We start from the raw sequence: 22,346 nt of genomic DNA, 5'->3' as shown, positions 1-22,346 counted from the left end.
CGGTATATATATATTTTTTATATTAGAAAATATAACCAGAAAATACAAGACTTAAAGAAAGATTTAATACGTTATTGATGAAAATGGTATTTTACAATTTTACCAAAAAATATCAGATCTCGATAAAACGCGATGTAAATAATTTTTCGGAACTCTCTAAGATCTCTCGGAAATCATCGGTCTTGTACATTAAGAAGGAGGGAAAATAAAATGACAGCCTCCTCGAAATCTGTCGTGGTTTGGGAATGGATGAATGAATATGGTCGATGGCGACCTTATGAATCTCACATAGCAAATTTCATCGAATCTAGTCACAGGAAAAACCCATCAGTTCAAGTGAATTTGGGGAAAGTGGCTCCAAACATGGGAATATATTCCATAGATTTTTTAACCATGTGCCAGATTCGGTTTGGAACAGGTATGATTTATTATCTGATCTCTTCAACTCTTTAAATTGATAAAGGGAACAGAGTTGCGTGCAAGTGGAGGACCTTTGTTGATTTTTGTCATTTACTCCATATCATAGAGTTTTTTCGTCGTACCCATGTATTAGGGTTATAAATGAAGGGTCCTCATAGAGAACTCCGTTTCCAGGTATACTAGGTACCATTTCTCCAAGATAACTTGTACTCTTGAGAACCTTGAGAATCTGTACCTAGTTCATAGAGGAACAGTCTTCGTTAAGAGAACTCTTATCTTGGTAAAGATTCAGCTTGGCTTGATATTTGGACTGACAGCTTCATCGAATTTCAGGACAGTTCTTTATATAATAATTCATGTCTGTAAATCCTACCCAAACTTTGGTTGACCAAAGGTTAATCTGAGTATTTAGATGTCCCGCCGCTTCAGTATTGCAGCTTAAACATCCTTTTTAGGATTTATCTAATTTATATCCTATCCTTACATGGTGATAATTCTCCCTCAATCAATTTAAACCGCTGGTATCTTTTATTGAATTTGTGTCCATTTTCTCTCATCATCTTCTTGAAATTGATGCTGGTGTGCGGAAGTGCAAGTTTTTGCTTTTTTCATATATCAGATGTATTAATCAAATGAGCTTGTGTTGCTTGCCAGTGCCTTATATGTTTCTGGGCTACAATATTGCTATAATTGTTAGAATATTATTTTGTTGTCTTTATGCAGCTGTTAGCCTCTTTCAGTAATGCAATAGATTGAAAGTGACGGGTCAATGTTATTGCACCACCGAAGCTCCACCAGGTGGAATATGTAATAAATTTGTGGCTTTATTAAAACTTGCTGAAAGTAGTGAAAGCTAGGTAACTAAATTGTGCATTTTCTGATAATAGTGTATAACGGGAAACATTAAGCCAAAATTAATATTGCTATTCACCCAAGTTCATTCTGGTTACTATAAATTCCTTATTTTACGCAAGTACTTAATTCCACGATTCTGCTGTTTTGTATCAAATCGCAAGAATATATAATTGCGATCACCAATATTTTGTTATGATTTCCTATAGTTTGAAACTGTTTGAAAAATGAAAGCGAGACTTTAAAATCTGTGGGGGTTGCATCTCGCAATTTTACGCAGAAAATAATTCCTCGCATTTAATTAGGAATCTACAGTATATCTGTTATATATATTTGATATGAATTTTTGCACCCCTGATACAAACAAAGGCACAAGCCTCAATCACATCCCCTGTATCATCACCCTTCATTACACCTTAAGTTTTCAAATTTAAACAACTTTGTACTTTTTATCCAGAGTGCTTCTGATCTCTTTCTCTTTAAATTTTTTTGGTGCATACCTGAAGTCGAAACTGATGTAATGACATGTACATTTTATGAAAATTATGTCAAAATGCATTTGAACATAAACAATTTTGAGGTAGGAAAACCAAGATAAACCAGGATATTGAGGATAAGTTTCTTACATGAAGATAAAAACAATTTATGATATCTAATCAAATTAATAATATAAACTACAATAAATGTCAAAATATGTATTACATTCAAATAAATGCTTGACCAATATCAGCCCTTTGGCCTAAGGCCTTCAGGTTGATATGGAATGGGATACAGATTTCACGATGTATTGTTCTTTAAATATTATACAAAGCAATATATAAATTTGGGTGTTGGTTCTCTAGGGTTTAGTTGGAGATCTCTCTCCATGGAATGAGTTCTCTAAGAGAACCCTACAGCATTGGTGTGTGTTCTCCAGGATACAAGTTCTCTAGCATTCATGCAATATATCTTTTAGCTGTGTCACTGAATATAGTCTTGTAAGTGTATTTTATTGAAAAAATCTTTATATCTTTAAATCTAAATTGCTTTATACTGTTATTTTTATTGATATATATATGTTGACAGGGACAGCTAGGCCTGTGCGACGTCAGTTGTTGGCAGATTCCAGCCCCCCAGGAAAGGGAATTATTTGGCAGTGGGAGGGGGATGTTCGTGGCCAGTGGAACACGTTTGATATGGAGGTCGCCTGCCTTCTGGAGGATCACTTTTCAAACCCTTCTACTCAGAACACTGAGCTGAACCTCTCCAAAACTGCTGTCAAATTACCTTACATCATGGATTTAAGTAAAATGACTCAGAAAAGAATTGAGACAGGGCGCTTACGAATGATACGTCGTGAGCTCTTGGCCATGCCATATATGAAGTGTATTCCGTCTGACAATAGCTCCACAGGCTCTGGGTCAACTACTGCTCAGTCTAACACACAGTCTGCAAACAATGGTGCTGTGAATGGAGGGAGTTGTGTAAAGAAACAGAGACTGTCAGGAAGAGGACAGATGTCATCTAATTCTTTATCCAGTGGGACATTTCAAAACTCTGCTGTAATGCTTCAGAACTCTAAAAGTGCAATGCCAAACAACTCTCATGTACAATCCCAAAACTCTAATTCATCATTTTACAACTTGACCACATCGTCTCACAGTTCAAATACAACATCTCACAACCTTAACATAACATCTCACAGTTCAAATACAACATCTCACAACCTTAACATAACATCTCACAGCTTAAATGCAGCAGTTTATAATCCGAATGCAACAGCTCACAACTTAAATGCAATGTCTCACAACTTTCATGCAACATCTCACAACTCAAATACAGCTTCTCAGAATTCAAATACACCCCAAAATTTGAATGCACCATCTCACAACTTAAATGCAACATCTCATGCACCAACTCACATCTCGGGGGTCCTGACTAGAAAGAGATTATACACTCAAATGGCTTTGAGTTCTTCCCTGCCTACCTCAGTCCACATCAACGCGGGGACTCCACCTGTGTCTCATCAAGCAGCCAGTCAGAATGCCCAGTTATTTCATCAAGCACATTCGCAGTCCCCGAGTAACCCACCGCCAGCCTCTGGAATCTCGACAGTGGGATTCATTCCACATGCTAACATGTTCCACAGAGCTGCCAATTATTTTCCTGGAAATATAGGACACAGTTCCACTCGGCCCATCCATCCTTCAGTCAGAAGTGGGCTGGTCGGGGGCAGTTATGGCAACTTTACTTATCACAAGTGAGTTTACTTCAGGTGCACTAAGTATACCGGTAATTATGGTATGAAAGGTATTGTAGTTAAATGATACAGCTTAGATCTATACAAATCAGCACCTTGCTGGAAGTGTGCCAGTAGTCATGATAGTTTAGCATGTCTGTCACAGACCTGTAGAAAAGCATTATTACCAAGTAACTTCTGAAAGTGATATTAAAAGTGACTGAAAATTAAATGAAAATCAAGTTGATTTTTTCTGGCTTGCTGTGACACCAGTCACCAATCTGTCTGTCATTTTATTGATTAGTACAGCCACCATAGATCAGTTTGTAGGCAGCAGATGAATGTTTGATTCCATGTTGTTTTTTTTCCAGTTTCAACAACCACCAAATGAGTGGCCCTGTAGTCAGGTCAGGTGTTTCAGGTGAGTCACCAGGTGCTGTAATCTCAGGTAAAGAGGACACACAGAAGCCACCAATTGTCCTCATAACCAATAAGTCTTTTTCTTACCACCACTGGTTACATTTATTACTCCATACTGAGGTATACAGCAGATATTAGATATAATATATCAATTCCAGTACAATATTATTTAAGAATGCAGAGAACTATTATTAAAAGCAACATTGTTTTGGGTTGGGGTTTTTTTTCCGTTGAGTTACAATAATTATTACATATATGGAGACTTATTTGCTTTTACTAATTGTAATGTTTCTTAACATTCCAAATTAAAAAAATACTTTAATTATGAGCTAAATTATTAAAAGTTAAAAAACATAATGCTAATAAATAAAGTGCCAAGATGTCAACTGCACATAAAAGCATATGCTAGTAGTTGCTTTAAATTAGGATATTGATCAGCCAAAATGTTACCAGTCAATTACCGGTATATTGTGGAATTTCTTATTTCTATGTTTTAAGGTGCTGTGAACCCTGTGGGGTCTGGTGCTGTGAACCCTGTGGGGTCTGGTGCCCATTCTTTAGCTGGTACCCAGCTCTCTACATCAAATGGTGCTACAGGAGGAGGAGGAGGAGGGGCCACTGGTTTCTACCTACCTTCTGAGGATAAGATTCCTAATAATGTATCCAAAATGAACACTCACTCCTCTGGTAAAAACAATCACTAATGTTTTATAATCATTTAATCATATTAAAAGTTAGCTGGATGTCTGTAGCTCCCAGTCTGAAAAAAATTGGATGGATGACTTAGGAAGCAAGAGAATATGTGCCTCAGTTTGTGATAACAGTTTTGAGATATGACTGCATGTAGAGATCTGACTGCCTAAATGATCTAGTGATGGTCTATTTTTCAGGTACCTGGGCTGGCTGTGAAGTATTTGAGAACTATGTGTCAATCCTGGACAACCCTCCAGATGATGAGGTACACACTGCATTATTAAGGAATATAGGATTGGAATATAGAATCCTATTACAGAAACTCAGAGTTACGAATTGAGCTTTAATTAAAAATTTGCAGAAAATCTGGCCTTTGCGTCTGTTGGATTCACTGACTTTTGCGTCTGTTGGATTCACTGACTTTTGCGTCTGTTGGATTCATCTGGCCATTGTGGATGTAGGGTCAAGTCAACCATAATTTTGTATTTAACCAGATCAGAGTACCTTTTAGATGGAGTGGGGTCAAGTCAACCATAATTTAGTATATAACCAGATCACAGTACCTTTTAGATGGAGTGGGGTTAATTCAACCATAATTTAGTATATAACTAGATCAGAGTACCTTTTAGATGGAGTGGGGTTAAGTCAACCATAATTTAGTATATAACCAGATCAGTACCTTTTAGATGGAGTGGGGTTAAGTCAACCATAATTTAGTATATAACTAGATCAGAGTACCTTTTAGATGGAGTGGGGTCAAGTCAACCATAATTTAGTATATAACCAGATCAGTACCTTTTAGATGGAGTGGGGTTAAGTCAACCATAATTTAGTATATAACTAGATCAGAGTACCGTTTAGATGGAGTGGGGTTAAGTCAACCATAATTTAGTATATAACCAGATCAGTACCTTTTAGATGGAGTGGGGTTAAGTCAACCATAATTTAGTATATAACTAGATCAGAGTACCTTTTAGATGGAGTGGGGTTAAGTCAACCATAATTTAGTATATAACTAGATCAGAGTACCGTTTAGATGGAGTGGGGTTAAGTCAACCATAATTTAGTATATAACCAGATCAGTACCTTTTATATGGAGTGGGGTTAAGTCAACCATAATTTAGTATATAACCAGATCAGTACCTTTTAGATGGAGTTGGGTTAAGTCAACCATAATTTAGTATATAACTAGATCAGAGTACTTTTTAGATGGAGTGGGGTCAAGTCAACCATAATTTAGTATATAACCAGATCAGTACCTTTTAGATGGAGTTGGGTTAAGTCAACCATAATTTAGTATATAACTAGATCAGAGTACCTTTTAGATGGCAAATGAATCTTGCACCATTTCTTTCTCTTCAGGACTGCTGTATATGTTGTGAGAAGCTCACCCATGCCTCCGGGTATGGAGAGGGTAAAAAGGACGAGAAAGTTGTCTTCAAGCTCAACAGATGTAGCCATATGTTCCATAAGCTGTGTATTTTGGCCATGTATGAAAGCACCACAAAAGTAAGTCTGGGAAAAGAGCAGTAACAAAAGAGAGATAACTGGTATATATCTATTGTAATATATTGTGACCTTCTTTCTTGAATTTTCACCATGTTCTGCATTGTATCTGAATTTGGAGAATTTTCAAATTTATTTAAATGACGTTTTTTATTTATTTAATGTACAAGTAAGTTAAATGTAAGTTTGGCAAATATCTTTGAAAAATGCATAAAGCAAAACTGTATAGTTTATGAATACCGGTACAAGTGCAGTTATTGATTCAGAATTGTTGTTTGTTTTTATAGAATGGGTCCGTCCAATGCCCTACTTGTAAGACGATTTATGGAGAAAAGCATGGAAACTGTCCGGACGGGGTTATGGAGTATCTGACAGTCCCCCACTCCCTCCCAGGCAATGAAGGTCACCAAACCAAGGTCATCATTTATCACATTTCCCCAGGGATCCAGGGACCAGAACATCCCCACCCTGGCAAACGCTTCTCCTGCAGAGGGTTCCCTCGAGTTTGTTACATTCCAGACAATGATAAAGGCAGAAAGGTACTAGTACAATGTGCAAGTCTTTCATCTTATAGGTTGTTCCTTATTGCTTTGATAACAGATTTCATAGATGCAATGTCAAACTTTGTAAATAGTGTGTGGTATTGGGACATCCAGTTGATTGGTAGCAAATACAGGTAGTAAGATAAGTTTAGCTATACTGTATAAAGCGAAATGTTCATCCCTCTTTTTAGTCCCCTTCGCCCTGATTTAAAGTGGGTGAAGACTTTAAAAAAAAAGAAAAATTCAGTCATTAGTTTAATGTCCAATTAACATGGTAATATTTTTCAGTGGTGTAAGTCTGTGTCCTCTTTTTTGTTCATCTTGACAGTAATAAGTTTAGATCCTATCAGTAATAAGTCAGGCATTTGGTTTTCCAAGTTTAGGTCCTGTCAGTAATAAATCAGACATTTGGTTTTCCACTTTTAGGTCCTGTCAGTAATAAGTCAAACATTCAGTTTCCCGTGTTTAGGTCCTATTAGACATTTGGTTATTGTGTTTAGGTCCTGTCAGTAATAAGTCAGACATTTGGTTTCCCGTGTTTAGGTCCTGTCAGTAATAAATCAGACAATTTGTTTCCCGTGTTTAGGTCCTGTCAGTTATAAATCAGACATTTAGTTGTCCTTGTTTAGGTCCTGTCAGTAATAAATCAGTTATTTTGTTTCCCGTGTTTAGGTCCTGTCAGTAATAAGTCAGACATTTGGTTTCCTTGTTTAGGTCCTGTCAGTTATAAATCAGACAGTTGGTTTCCCATGTTTAGGTCCTGTCAGTAATAAATGAGACACTTTGTTTCCTGTGTTGAGGTCCTGTCAGTATTAAATCAGACATTTGGTTGTCCTTGTTTAGGTCCTGAAGTTGTTAACGGTGGCTTGGAGAAGGAGGTTGACGTTCACTATTGGTCAGTCAAGCACGACCGGAGAATCGGACACCGTGACATGGAACGAAATCCACCACAAAACCGAGTCAGGAAGGAATGACTCGGGGCATGGTTACCCTGACGACAAGTACCTAGACAACGTGTTGATGGAACTCAGTGTGCAAGGTGTCACAGAGGCTGACTTGTCCTCGTAAAAACAGTAAACATTGACAGACATATTGGCTTACTCATGCAGTTTGTGTTAGGTCTATATCTATGTGTTATAAACATAAAGGAAAAATTCTCCTACTTGCAACTTAATATGAAATCCACTAAATTTCAATGTTCTTTATAGATTACATATTTGATAATAATCACCAGTGTCAGCTATTGCCATAAAATGAAGAAAGTGACACAATTGCTTGTACATGTATATCATTTGCAATTGACTATATATTGTCATGACTTGGTGAATATAGGCCTACATATCATATATGATATGTGTGGATGATAAATGATAAAAAAGTAATGAGCCATCACAGGTGTTGATACTATTTATAGAAATTCTTTGGATGACAAGGAAAATATTAACATGGTATCTTTGATGTGCAGTCCCCTATATTGATTTACCACAATTTCAATTGATTTACATTGTTAAATCAATAATTATGCAAATTGGACACTATTTACACTTTTACTTTCAAATTGTTAAAACATTTCTGGGTTTTTTTAATTTATGCAAGGTAGGCATGATTTCTGTTCTATAAGTTTCTGATCTGATAACATGTTCACATGTTTTACCATTTACTGCATGTTTGTTGTGTATAGCTGAGAAAAACTCACTGTTTCCTCAGATAATGGGCGAACACTAGGTGCCATTATCTCCTATCATGGAACTTTATTTAACAGACCCAATAAACAGTTACCATGGTTGCAAAGTCATCAGCAAGCCTTAGTTTATAGTTTTTGTTTCAGTCATGTTATACAAATAAAAGTTAACATTGATAACATCAATGTTATTCTAATAAAGTGACACTGATAAAGTTCATGTTATACTAATTGACATTGATAAAGTACATGTTATACTAATTAAGTGACATTGATAAAGTACATGTTATACTAATTAAGTGACACTGATAAAGTAAATGTTATACTAATTAAGTGACACTGATAAAGTAAATGTTTTTCTAATTAAGTGACATTGATAAAGTACATGTTATACTATTTAAATGACTTTAATAAAGGCCATGTTATACTAATTAAATGACATTGATAAGTCCATGTTATTCTAATTAAGTGACACTGATAAAGTTCATGTTATACTAATTAAGTGACATTGATAAAGTCCATGTCATACTAATTAAATTACATTGATAAGTCCATGTGCCATATATTAGCTGTAACAAAAATGATGCAAAATTTTAAACATTTTTGTTAAATATGAAGTTTTTAATATATAAATGCAGTAAACCTTTTGATTGATTATTTCCTGATTACTCTTGCTATATTTCTGAGGCATAATTGCATTACAATGTAAGGTAGAATATACAGCAGAAGGGTTCATATTGAAACTCTTCACTTTGGAAACACCCTACATGTGTTCTAAGACCCAAAATGCCGACTTTGTGTTTGAATTAAGCAGCCAGTTGTTGGCTAGCTGCATAAGACTTGCTGATTTGACGCATGGAAAAAGCTCTATACACAAAATTGGAATCTCCTTAAGGCATATCAATTTACAATGAAGCTGTTGCTGTGAACACGTGGCTGTGATTTGTTTGTGTTGTTGTGTGTGTCTGTTCTTCCTTGGGATTGTTGTTGTTATTGTTTGGGGGGGGGGGGGGGGCACATTAACACTGTCGTATATTACCATGAACTAAATGAAAATCTTGGTCTGGAATATCTATTTGTATATCCATTACTATAATGATTCAATTTCTTAGCATTTTTAATTAATTCATACATTTACATTTTTACATGCATGCATTAATTGTTGAGTTATAAGAAGAACTTTTTCAGAATATTGTTCTTTTTGTGTTTAATAATTTTACACCAATTTAGATACAAATTTTTCATGTAACTTGAATGTTCATTGTTTATTTACAGCGACTCTGTATATGACTGACATAAACATTTTTGTAAGATTTCCTTGAGTTTCATGTATATTGGTCAAAAGTGGTTTTAAAATCACTGGCAATCAAAGAACATAAAAACTGTTCTGACATTTGTGGAATCCCTGACTTATATCTACTGGGGTTCTGTCTTTGGAACAATGTCCGGTGTTGTCAACTTCCATTCAGTATATGTGATCATAAGATAAATTCCATCATATATAGTTTACTAAATGTATAGCATAAAATGATATATGATTGTTTTATATTGTTATTAAGTTTGCTTCTGAATCAGTTTTATGAATTTTTTTTCTATACTAGACTTACAGGTGCTTTTTGTGAAAAATGTTCAACCCTTTCTTGTAAGACTTGTGTATATTATCGGCAACTCGGACACATCTCTTTTTTGAGTAAAGTAAGAAATAAAAGTCTCAATATCTGTAGTTTGTCTATCTACATATTATTGTTATTAGCTGCTTGTTTGAATGTATGAGTTTAAGACTGAGCTGTGTAATTAAGAGTAGTATTGTTGTATAATTATACAAAGTCTTCAAAATTAAATTAAATCGAGATGTATATAGATTGAAAGATAAGTTACTGTTTATGGTATACAGGTACATACCATTTTGTAAGATAGAGATTTATATAGATGAGTATAGTTTATGTGTATACATCCCATTGTATATTATGATCATCATGTTAGCTTGTTTGTAAATTTTGTATCTTGTACAAAACATATATACTGTACATGACGTCTGTTTTATTCCTTTATGATTACCATGTGGTCATGGTGCCCTAGTTGTGTGTAACTAAAGGCCAGTGTCATATTTATAGTCATCTAAATCACAATTTGTTTTTGAAAATAAACCCTATTCCAAGTTCACTGATTTTTTGTTTGAATGACTGCATGACTTTTAGGATTTCACAAAATGATTTCCCTAACCTTATTTACATATTTAGATTCTTATGGTATTCTAACACATAATGTTTCACAGGATAGTAAAATTTATTATTGGTAATATCAGTTCTATCGAAGACTGTGACAAGGAAGCTTAATTAAGGTGGTATGGGACATCTGTCGATATTAATGTGGATTAAAGTACTATATAATTGAAAAACTTTCACCGGTTATGAATTTTCAAATTTTACAATATATTTAACCAAAAAATAGCTTTAAATATATTTGAAAAGGTAACAATTGTAAAACCCAGCGGGATTCAAACTCATAACTTACAGGTTTGTAGTAAACCCTCTAACCCACTGCGCTACGGAGTTAAGTAACCATTTTTGGAAAGAAACTACTTATATAATTACACTTTATTTTTAATTATTGTCTATTTCGATGAACAATACGTCACAACATGGAAGTGTCCCATACCACCTTAAGATCATCTTTTAAATTTTTAATGTATTACCATAATATTTTTTTTTTTTTTCATTTATTAAATAAATTGATTGTCAAAAAAACATGTACTGTCCGACATTGAATCAGCTAGATTTCCAATGATTTAATAAGACTCTTTTTTTTAAAATGTACAGGTATATACATAAGTTTTATATAAATATAAAAGGACATAATAGTTGTGTCAAATGAATTATTTTACAGTATAAAGCTTGGTATGTTTGAATGTCATATACATGTATATATGATGTTCTTTTTTTTTGCTAATATGATTTCCTGACATATTACAATAGTCAACTACTGATCGATACAGTCTACACACAAATCATACATTTTTGTTTAAAATAGTTTTTCATAATCTACGGGTAATTTTTGCTATAATCACATTCACTTTTAAATAAAGAAAAACAAGATATCTGTGAGCCAATGCTCACTAGTGATACCCCCACTCTGATGTGAATATGCAAAATAAGCAAAGTCGATGTTTAACAGGAAGTTGGCATCCGATTGTTACAAAAACATATCCCACGATATGGCATGCCTAAACAAATAGTGTGTTTTAAAAAATTTAAAGCATCCGCGATAAATAGCTAGTTGCTGAGAAATCTCTGACGAAAATTTGTTTGAAAATATAGGCTAAAAATAAACAAACTCGTCATTAAACAGGAAGTTGACGTCCAATTGGTACAAAATATATCCCAAGAATGACAAATGGCATGCCTAAATAAATAATGTTAAAATTTCAAGCATCTGCGATAAATAGTTTCTGAGAAAAAAGCGACAGAAATTTTTGTTACAGATGGACAGACTGAAGGACAGACGGACACACAAGGGTAAAACAGTATACCCCCTACTCCTTTGAAGCGGTGGTATAAAAACCCAAACAAACAGAAATTACGTTGGATATTGTGTAATACAATTTTTTTGTATTTTATTCATAAAAATTGACTCAAGCAAACAGAGAAGATAAGATTAACTTCATTTTTACAAAATTTACAACATGCCAGAAAAATGAAGATATACAATAAATAACTCAAAGCTGGCAGTATGCAGGTACATGTACAAATATTTTAAGTATTCATAATGTCACATGGAGCTGTATAAAATTAAGGGTTGTGGATTCAGTGGACTACTTGAGGTCCAGGCAGATCAATGTCTGAGAGAAAGAATGACAAGACCATCACTGGTCCACAGGTGACTGAATCTGTCATATAACTTCATCACACTGTACCATAGTGTACAGCTAGCTGTAATACATGTATCAATTGAAATGTTTATTTGGTTGCCAGCAGCATCACCAAGTCATACTAACGTCCTTGTGACTATCAGCAACTCTCTTACAGTTGTCAACAATGAGACCCACTACACTTATACCCAATGATCAAGCAATGTCGATTTTCATCACATATTAGTCATGCAATATTGACTCCTTGGAAAACTATTTCCGTGGTAACAGTCCAGGAATTTTAGAGGATTGACTTGGCATGGAAAAGAAACTGCTATTGTACATATCCGTCATGGTTTTAAAAAACTATTGTACATATCCGTCATGGTTTTAAGAAACATTCCCTGATGGACCATTTGTTTTATCATAATGGTAACAAATGATTCGATATTACACACAAAAAGAAATGCTTTCTAAAACATGGTTTTCTGTCGGTAGCTTATCAGAGGTTCCGACTCGCTGCCTGTGCTCAGTCCAGAGTGAGCCGACAGGCCGGAACGGTTGATGATGCTGCTTCCACTGGAACTACCATATCCGACTTCCGATTGGCTGAAAATGTTCAGACGAAGTTGATTGGTGTTCGGGAGTCCCCAGAAGACCAGGGCGGCTAGGACTGCCTGTAGAGGGTTGGACACTGCCTGGAAACACAGAAAATCAGGATCGGTCAGTGTGTGAAAATCAACAGTATACAGACAAGAATGGAAACAAAGGCCTCAGTAAATATTCAATTAACACATTTTGAATTAAAGTAGCCTAGTGAATTTTGTGGAAAGATAAACATTTTTATTTCCCATGAAGCTTGTGACACAAGATTTGATTGGCTAATTAGCCAGGTGTAAATTTTCCTATAGTAAGTATAAAGAAGGATGAACCTTACCAAAAGTATAAAGAAGGATGAACCTTAAGTTACCAAAAGTATAAAGAAGGGTGAACCTTAAGTTACCAAAAGTATAAAGAAGGGTGAACCTTAAGTTACCAAAAGTATAAAGAAGGGTGAACCTTAAGTTACCAAAAGTATAAAGAAGGGTGAACCTTAAGTTACCAAAAGTATAAAGAAGGGTGAACCTTAAGTTACCAAAAGTATAAAGAAGGATGAACCTTAAGTTACCAAAAGTATAAAGAAGGGTGAACCTTAAGTTACCAAAAGTATAAAGAAGGATGAACCTTAAGTTACCAAAAGTATAAAGAAGGATGAACCTTACCATGAGTATAAAAAAGGCCAGTATACTGTTGTCATCAGGAATAAATGATGAAGCGGCCGACTTAGATCTCAACAGAAGGCCAGCGTTCACGAGATTCGGAATCCAACTGTCAGGACAAAAACATACAGGCACTTTATGGATGCACGTGCTTAATAACTAAATTCTAGTTCAATTTGGATCATGATGAGCATGATTATATTCTCTGTTTATTAAGCATTTATTGAAGGACTTTGAAGTTCAAGTAGGCAGTTTATACTTATTATTTTTTTCAACATGACTGTCACATTTATTTTGCAAACAAAAGCAAGGATAGTTAATTCAATGTGTGTACTGTTATATACATTGTACTACTCACCACAAAAAATAAATTACAAGGATCAGATAGAATTTGGTGTGAATCGCGTCCACAAGCTTCCTCTCCGACGATGTGTAACGACCATAGTGCCAGATCAGTGCCCGTTTAGCTACAAAAATAATCAAGTACTACAGAATACAACAAAAATACTACAGAAGTACAACACCTTTCTAACAAGAATAATCAGATCCATCCAAAATGCAACAAAATATAACCACTTTCAGTCAAGGATAATGATTTCAGAATTCAACAGAATACACATTGCTTTCAATTCAATACAATTTCAATAGCCTTGAGAAAAAATAGAATAATCAAACTCAACAATTTAATAGTTTCACTGAGAGGAAATATTTCAAAATGAAAATTTTAGGAGTTGATTGCGTACCTGACTTTCCAGCTTGATAGAAAATAATTGGGTTGGCCAGCATTACTATGACAACAGGACACAGGAACAGAATGTACACAATATAGGACTTGGGAGTAGTCAGAGAAAAACATCTGAAATATCCAAATACAGGTAAATGATTAAAAATATGATGATGTAAACGCATGCAAATACAAGAATTTTCTGATTTAAATGATTCTATAATTTTCTTAACCAAGGTGAATTTGATCATCAGCTCTCACCACAAAAGAAGACTTACAAGTTGAAGCCCTGATAGTAGACCACTACAGCGGCAGACGCTGTCAGAAAGATAGGGATGAACCAACCAACAAAGACCTTAAGGCCGGTGTTCCTACAACAGTACAGGCACACAGTTATCCAAGAATATATATATATAATATATATGATTATAGGGATCAACCCTTGGCTTTCAAGAGGATGTAAACAAAGATTGGTTGAGTGATCAAATCCAATAAAGTCAAAAACTTAAAAGGTTATTCTTCTTTAAAATTTTAAAATGCATGTACAATTTAAGAAAAACACAGTTACAGTGCGCAAAGCATCTAGGACGAGCAATTTTGATTTGCTATAAAAGAACTTTGTTATTTCCAGTAAGTAATTTCTTTAAAATTTTCAAAATGCATGTACAATCCAAGAAAATTTTAAGCCTCAATGACGAGCAATTATGATTTGCAATAAACATGATAAAATAACTTTGCTATATCCAGTAAGTTAATAAAACATTTTTTTTTAAAATTGGGAGAATGAAACTAGCTTCACCGTAAGTGTGAATTTGAAGTTGTAAGCATTTTGCAAAACCTAATTGGTTACCACTATATAGTATACCACTTACAGCTCTTTGTTATTGGATACCATGTAAGCTTCTATTGCATAAACCAGATGCCAAAAATGATTGCAGGTGAAAAAAAACAAGATCCACATCTACAAAAAAGTTCAATTTATCAGTCATATGTAATTCTAATTCTTGTGATGATAAAAGTAGGTGCATCTGATGCTATATTATAATAATCATCTTGAAGAAATACGATTGCAAACGACCATTTGATAAAATTTGAATAACTCAGATTGTCAATTACGTAAGAGTTATAATTAGGTTGGTCTTATATTTGCTCTAACATGGATTCATTGAATTTCCGGAATAAATAAATCATCATGAAACAAGTGCAATGACAGATTAAGACAAACTATGGCTGATGAAACAAGGGCTTTGAGTGGATCAAATTGGCTAAAATGAATGAGGTGCAGGTAATTGAGTTGCATGTGATGCAATAGATACAGCTAATTATGACTTACATTGCTAACGAGACAGAAGTAATGGTTGGCATCCATACATTTCTTTTTTGTGTCAGGAAAGGCATGATCTAACCAAACAGCAGATCTTACCAGCAACCCTAAAACACAACAAACTTACAATACAATATCCAGTCATTGTTTACAATCATCCCTAAAACAAGACGTTGTTACATTATACATGTGTTAAAGTTTCTAATCATTGTAATCAACAATCCTAAATCACAACATTGCTACAATATGTACAATATTAGTTCCAAGTCATGATCCATAAAACATAGAATAGTTCTATTACTGTCATAATAAAACCATCAACACTAAAACAAAAAATGGTTACATTAAAGTTCCCAGTCATGGTCATTAACAATCCTATAAAACGGCATTGTTACATTACAGTCAGCAGTCACTGTAACCAACAACCCAATAACACAACATTGTTACATTACAGTCACCGTAATCAACCACCAAAAACACAACATTGTTACATTACAGTCAGCAGTCACTGAAATCAGCAACCCAAAACACAACATTGTTACATTCAGTCACCAGTCACTGTAATCAACAAACCAAAACACGACATTGTTACATTCAGTCACCAGTCACTGTAATCAACAACCAAAAACACAACATTGTTACATTTCAGTCACCAGTCACTGTAATCAACAACCCAAAACACAACATTGTTACATTACAGTCAGCAGTCACTGAAATCAGCAACCCAAAACACAACATTGTTACATTCAGTCACCAGTCACTGTAATCAACAAACCAAAACACAACATTGTTACATTCAGTCACCAGTCACTGTAATCAACAACCAAAAACACAACATTGTTACATTTCAGTCACCAGTCACTGTAATCAACAACCCAAAACACAACATTGTTACATTACAGTCAGCAGTCACTGTAATCAACAACCCAAAACACAACATTGTTACATTACAGTCATCAGTCACTGTAATCAACAACCAAAACACAACATTGTTACATTCAGTCACCAGTCACTGTAATCAACAACCAAAAACACAACATTGTTACATTCAGTCACCAGTCACTGTAATCAACAAACCAACACACAACATTATAACTTCAGTCACCAGTCACTGTAATCAACAACCAAAAACACAACATTGTTACATTTCAGTCACCAGTCAGTGTAATCACAAACACAAAACACAACATTGTTACATTACAGTCATCAGTCACTGTAATCAACAAACCAAAACACAACATTGTAACTTCAGTCAGCAGTCACTGTAATCAACAAACCAAAACACAACATTATAACTTCAGTCAGCAGTCACTGTAATCAACAAACCAAAACACAACATTATAACTTCAGTCAGCAGTCACTGTAATCAACAAACCAAAACACAACATTGTTACATTTCAGTCACCAGTCAGTGTAATCACAAACACAAAACACAACATTGTTACATTACAGTCAGCAGTCACTGTAATCAACAAACCAAAACACAACATTGTTACATTCAGTCACCAGTCACTGTAATCAACAACCAAAAACACAACATTGTTACATTTCAGTCATCAGTCACTGTAATCAACAAACCAAAACACGACATTGTTACATTCAGTCACCAGTCACTGTAATCAACAAACCAAAACACAACATTATTACATTACAGTCAGCAGTCACTGTAATCAACAACCCAAAACACAACATTGTTACATTACAGTCATCAGTCACTGTAATCAACAACCAAAAACACAACATTGTTACATTTCAGTCACCAGTCAGTGTAATCACAAACACAAAACACAACATTGTTACATTTCATATACAAGTTACTGTAATGAACAACCCGAAACATAACATTGTTACATTACAGTCACTAGCCACTGTAATCAACAACCTAAAACCCAACATTGTTACATTTCAGTCACCAGTCACTCTAATCAACAACCAAAAACACAACATTGTTACATTACAGTAATTGTATTAATCAACAATCCTAAAACACAACATTGTTACATTAGTATGCAGTCAATGTAATCACCAACACTCAAACAAGATATTTTTACATTTCACTCTCCTATTAATGTAATAATCAACCCTAAAACAAGTTATAGTTTCAATACAATCACCAGTCACTGTAATCAACAACACTAAAACACAACATTGTTACATTACAGTCTCAAGTCATTGTATTCATTAAGCACACAACAATGTTACATTACATGCCTTAGTCATTGTTTTCATTTACATTAACACAGGATAGTTAGTATTACACAACAGTCTCCAGTCAGTGTAATCATCAACACTAAAACACAGCGTTCTTTAACCATAACACAGGATTGTTACATAACAGTCTTCAGTCATTGTAATGATCAACTCTATAAGATAACATTGTTACATTACAGGTCCATGTCACTGTCTTCACGAACCATAACACAGCATTGTTACATAAAAGTATTCAGTCATTGTATTCAACAACCATTAGACACAACATTGTTACACAACATTTTTCAGTCATTGTGTTCAACAACCCTGAAGCACAACATTGTTATTCATTAGTCTGCAGTCATTGTATCCAACAACCCTAAAATGAAGCATTGTTACACAACAGTCTTCTGTTGTTGTATTCAACATTAATCAACAACTTTTAAATGCAGCATTGCAATACATGCCCTAGTCATTGTATTCATCAACCCTTAAACAAAGCATTGTTTAGGGTAATTACAGTCTTCGGTCATTTATTTTTTCAACAATAAAACACAGAATTGTTACATTAATAAAACTAATAAATTACAAATCATTTGTGTGCCCCAATATGCTATGGATATATATCACTATTGTAATAAATTGTAGTCACTTATAATAATTGCAATATGACATCATAACGGATTTTTACACCCACTATTGAAATGATATTAGATTATATTTTGCATCAGAACCTTCCTTTTAAAAATATTCTAGCTTGCTAAATTTTTAGCATTTTGCTTTTATAAGTCTAAAGAATGGTGAAAAGGGACAACATGGATAAGTTTGCTATACCCAGTGAGATAGACAGAACCTACAACTAACCGGTACTTATAATTTTTCATATTAATGATACTCTTCCTCTCTCTCTCTTTAAAAAAAACCCCACATTTTACTCATGTTTATAAGAAAGATATACTGTGGAATCATTTAAAATCATGCGGGCCAATTTTCGTGGATTGTTGGTTTTTTGCTTATTCGTGGGACATAATTTCGTGGATGTGTTGGTTTTCAGTTTTAGTATGAAAATTTACTCTTTCAAAACTTGTTTTCGTGGAGGACATAAATTCGTGGGGGAGGGCTACCCACGAAAACCACGAAAATTGAACCACCACGAATTTTAATGATTCCACAATATTGTCAGATTGTGATGTTGACGTCCGAAAAAAAAAATTGAAAAAGCCTAGCAAATCAGGATTTACACATACCAGTATAATTATTGAAATGGGAGTGAAACATGTGATAAAAATAATCTCTTTTGATTTGAAGTGGTTATTATATACCATGTATATGATTTTATCTCACAGGTAGTCTGTTTTCATTCCCTAGCCTAGGCTTGGGATCGATTTATACATATATAAAAATCATATACCACCACAAATCATAAGAGATCCTATGTCAATGCTACACGTAGTTTTGTTACCTATCACTGCCAGCACATTCACTGCCACCAGACTCTTGATGATGCTGTTGAGATTCGGTCCAACTAAGATTCGGTTTTTACTCTGGAACACCTCCGAGTTTCCCTCCTTCCGAGGCCAGACAAGAAATAGCACACTTGACAGACTGATGGAACAAAACACAATGGACAAAATGTTTATAACTTCACCAATTTTTCTTCCCTCTAGTTCTGTTGAATTTGAAACATTGGCTGCTATGCAGCACTTAGATAAAAATCCTGGTGATGCCATGGCTTTTGGTTGTATTGCGATAGCTTGAAATGGACCAGGAGAATTTCAGTATTTTGTGATTACATGGTTCCAGTTTCCATTGGATTGATGTTGTCATGAAATCTTCTGACTAGGAATAACACGACACCACATGACCATGCATGCTAGTAGATCTGATTAAGGATGACTTATAAATTAAGTAATGCCTCAATGTATAGTACCCTCGTCAGTATTTCAATGACCAGAAGGAAGTCTTTGAACCAACGTTTTCCTGAAAAAGAATGAAACAAAAATTTGATGTAATGTCATCAACAAATTTAGAACATTTCTTCATCAACAGCTGATCCAAGCAATGTGCAATGGTTACAATCATATTATTAATAATAGAACCTGAATTAAGACCGCCTCTACCTTACCGTTAAATATCCTTCTTTAATTCACTTCAATTAGTGCGTCTTTTGCAATACATGTCATGTACGAAATTCGCTGTCTCGAGACTGCCGGATTCTTTACCTTGATCAGGGACACTCGACTCAAGGCAGTTCAGCAGGTGCCCGTCATGTGACGATCGATTCGCTTGGTCAGTCTCCAAAACTCCACTACTTAATAACTTGCTACGTTAGGGAATCCTCATATTCTGACCTTCCTTAATTCTGGCAAGCAAATAACTTTCAAACTGAAAAAATCGCTGTTTCACACTTAGTTTTAGTTAGTATATAACACTACATTATTACATACAGGAACTAAAATACAAACAATACTTGTATTTCGATCCCGAACTATAAAAAATAAATCATCAGGGTTTTTTTTAAAAAGCGTATCGGATCCCAAAAGTGAATTAACGTAGAGTTGACCGCCACCTTTTGTCAAGGTTTTCTTTGGATGAGTCTGCTTCCATTCCCCTTTTCAAAAACGTTGCTACATACCTACAATTTCAATGAAAAGGTAGCTATTCTGATTCAAATAGTAACAATTAACGCTACCATGATATTTTCCAGCTCTAATATTAAACGTGAAAATGGGAATGGAACCAACCGATACAAATATGACACGCCAAATTCACAAAAATCAACTTTATAGAAACGTTTCAGTCACAGTTAATAACCAATACGATTATCGGCTGTAAAATATATAGTTTATATAATTATATGAACCGTAAAATATATAATAATTAATTAACGATTAGTTTAGTTACTATGGTTTTCATCTAGAGCCATATTTGACGGTCGGTTGTCACTATAGTTTAAAATTGATCACCTAAGTTTATCTGTATGCGATTTGCTGATTATAGATTCACAAACAAACAAAAACTAAACAGTTTCACAGTTGATACTTGATAAATTAGATTCATTAAAAATAACTATAGTTTTTATCTGTAAAACTATATATATTTAACGGGTGTAATCTATAGTTTACTAAAGATAATCTAAGTTTATCTGTCTGAATATAACGTAAACAATAAATTTTGCAGATATATATACAGATTCACATCTGTAAAATATAATTTACATTCGTTAACTATAGTTAAAGGGACTTGGACACGATTTGAGATCAAAAATTTTATTTTTATTTTTTATGTATAAAATGGTTAACTGGTGCATTTTAAATGAATTACCAAAATATTGGATGTTAAAGCCAAGTTACAAGCAAGATACAAAGGTAAGAATTGGTTGTTATGTAAACAAAGCTCGAGTCTTATAGTTGTTTACAGAATATGTAATGTAAAGAATTACCATTTCTTAGACAAAATGACATGTAAAAAACAACTTAAACAACTCATTATCTTCATAAATACTAGTATCAACAAAAGAAAGATACATTTGATTCAAACTTACACCAATACAACACGTGTAAAAATAACAATATTCGAGCTTTGTTTACAAAACAAAGAATTATGAACTCTGTATCTTGCTAATAAATTGATATTTGACTTTCAAATTTTGACATAGCTTTAAAAACTTCTATATTTATCAGTATAAACATTGAAAATGGAAAAATAAAATTTGAAAATTTTCAGTCAAATTGTGTCCAAGTCCCTTTAAGAGTTGTTAATCATAGTTTACATTCGTTAACTATAGTTAAGAGTTGTTAATCATAGTTTCACAATCGTGATTTCGATCGACGCTACATTTATCAAATAAACCATGTTTTACAATTGCATGTGGTTGTTTTCAGCGATGATTGTAGTTTTGCACTTCTGAAACATACGGATGATTGCGTTTATTATGGTTTACATATATGAGATATATAGATTAGGATTAGGGTTATGTATTTTACATTTAATAAAATAGAGCTGGAAAATATATCATGGTAGCGTTACATGCATAGTAGTAGTTGTTACTATTGTGAGAAGCTACAAGTAGCCACCTTTTCATTGAATTACAGGCACTAGTGTAGCATTGTTTTTGAAACAGGGGATGGGGCAGACTCATCCAAAAAATCCCGACAAAAAGTGGGGGTCAACTAACCCTTATTCGTTAACTATAGTTTCTCAGGCGATAAACTAAGTTTATTGACTATAAACTATATAGACGAACACTAAACTATAATTAGCGGTTAACTATAGTTTACCAACCGTACACTATAGTTATAGATTCATTCGTTTATAATAGTTAATGATTCGTTTACTATATATAGTTTTTATCTGTAAAACTATATTTAACGGTTGTAAACTATAGTTCACGAATGAGTATCTAATTAGTTTATCCGTCTGCAAATAAAAGTGAATAACATAAGATATCAATAGATTTTGCAGATAAGTATAGATTCACACATGTAAACTATAATTAACATTCCTTAATAATAGTTGCGAGTTGTTAATCAAAGTTTAACTATATTTATCAGAAAAACTACATGTTTCGCAATCGCAAATGGTTGTTTTCACTATCATGACAATGTTAATTATAGTTTATAGAAGACCGCGTTAACTATAGTTTTATGTCCTGAATCTATGGTTTATAA

At 34.0% G+C, this 22,346-nt stretch overlaps 2 protein-coding genes across 3 annotated transcripts; one reads left to right on the top strand and one right to left on the bottom strand.

Moving 5' to 3' along the window:
- Nucleotides 1-165: 165 nt before the first annotated feature.
- Nucleotides 166-8,282, top strand: LOC105325723 (E3 ubiquitin-protein ligase DTX4). The gene is made up of 8 exons (XM_011425405.4): nucleotides 166-418; nucleotides 2,338-3,511; nucleotides 3,862-3,911; nucleotides 4,409-4,597; nucleotides 4,801-4,868; nucleotides 5,966-6,112; nucleotides 6,397-6,648; nucleotides 7,495-8,282. Exons 1-8 carry the CDS (start codon nucleotides 211-213, stop codon nucleotides 7,717-7,719), a joined length of 2,313 nt encoding a protein of 770 aa, XP_011423707.3. The 5' UTR covers nucleotides 166-210; the 3' UTR covers nucleotides 7,720-8,282.
- Nucleotides 8,283-10,030: 1,748 nt separating this feature from the next.
- LOC105325721 (G-protein coupled receptor 143) lies at nucleotides 10,031-20,150 on the bottom strand. Of its 2 annotated transcripts, none has more exons than XM_011425403.4 (9): nucleotides 19,802-20,150; nucleotides 19,139-19,656; nucleotides 15,496-15,593; nucleotides 15,035-15,123; nucleotides 14,441-14,533; nucleotides 14,182-14,294; nucleotides 13,797-13,905; nucleotides 13,442-13,547; nucleotides 10,031-12,877 (listed from the first exon to the last, which is right to left on the bottom strand). In XM_011425403.4, exons 2-9 carry the CDS (start codon nucleotides 19,404-19,406, stop codon nucleotides 12,653-12,655), a joined length of 1,101 nt encoding a protein of 366 aa, XP_011423705.3. In that variant the 5' UTR covers nucleotides 19,407-19,656; nucleotides 19,802-20,150; the 3' UTR covers nucleotides 10,031-12,652. The 2 variants fall into 2 exon arrangements, with proteins under 2 accessions (XP_011423705.3, XP_011423706.3); XM_011425404.4 differs by having other exon boundaries at nucleotides 19,899-20,150.
- Nucleotides 20,151-22,346: the final 2,196 nt, after the last annotated feature.

The sequence above is a fragment of the Magallana gigas genome, chromosome 3, assembly GCF_963853765.1.
Source record: "Magallana gigas chromosome 3, xbMagGiga1.1, whole genome shotgun sequence".
Lineage (NCBI taxonomy): Eukaryota > Metazoa > Mollusca > Bivalvia > Ostreida > Ostreidae > Magallana > Magallana gigas.
Note: the sequence above shows the minus strand (reverse complement) of the source record. Positions and strands in the feature narration are given on the sequence as shown.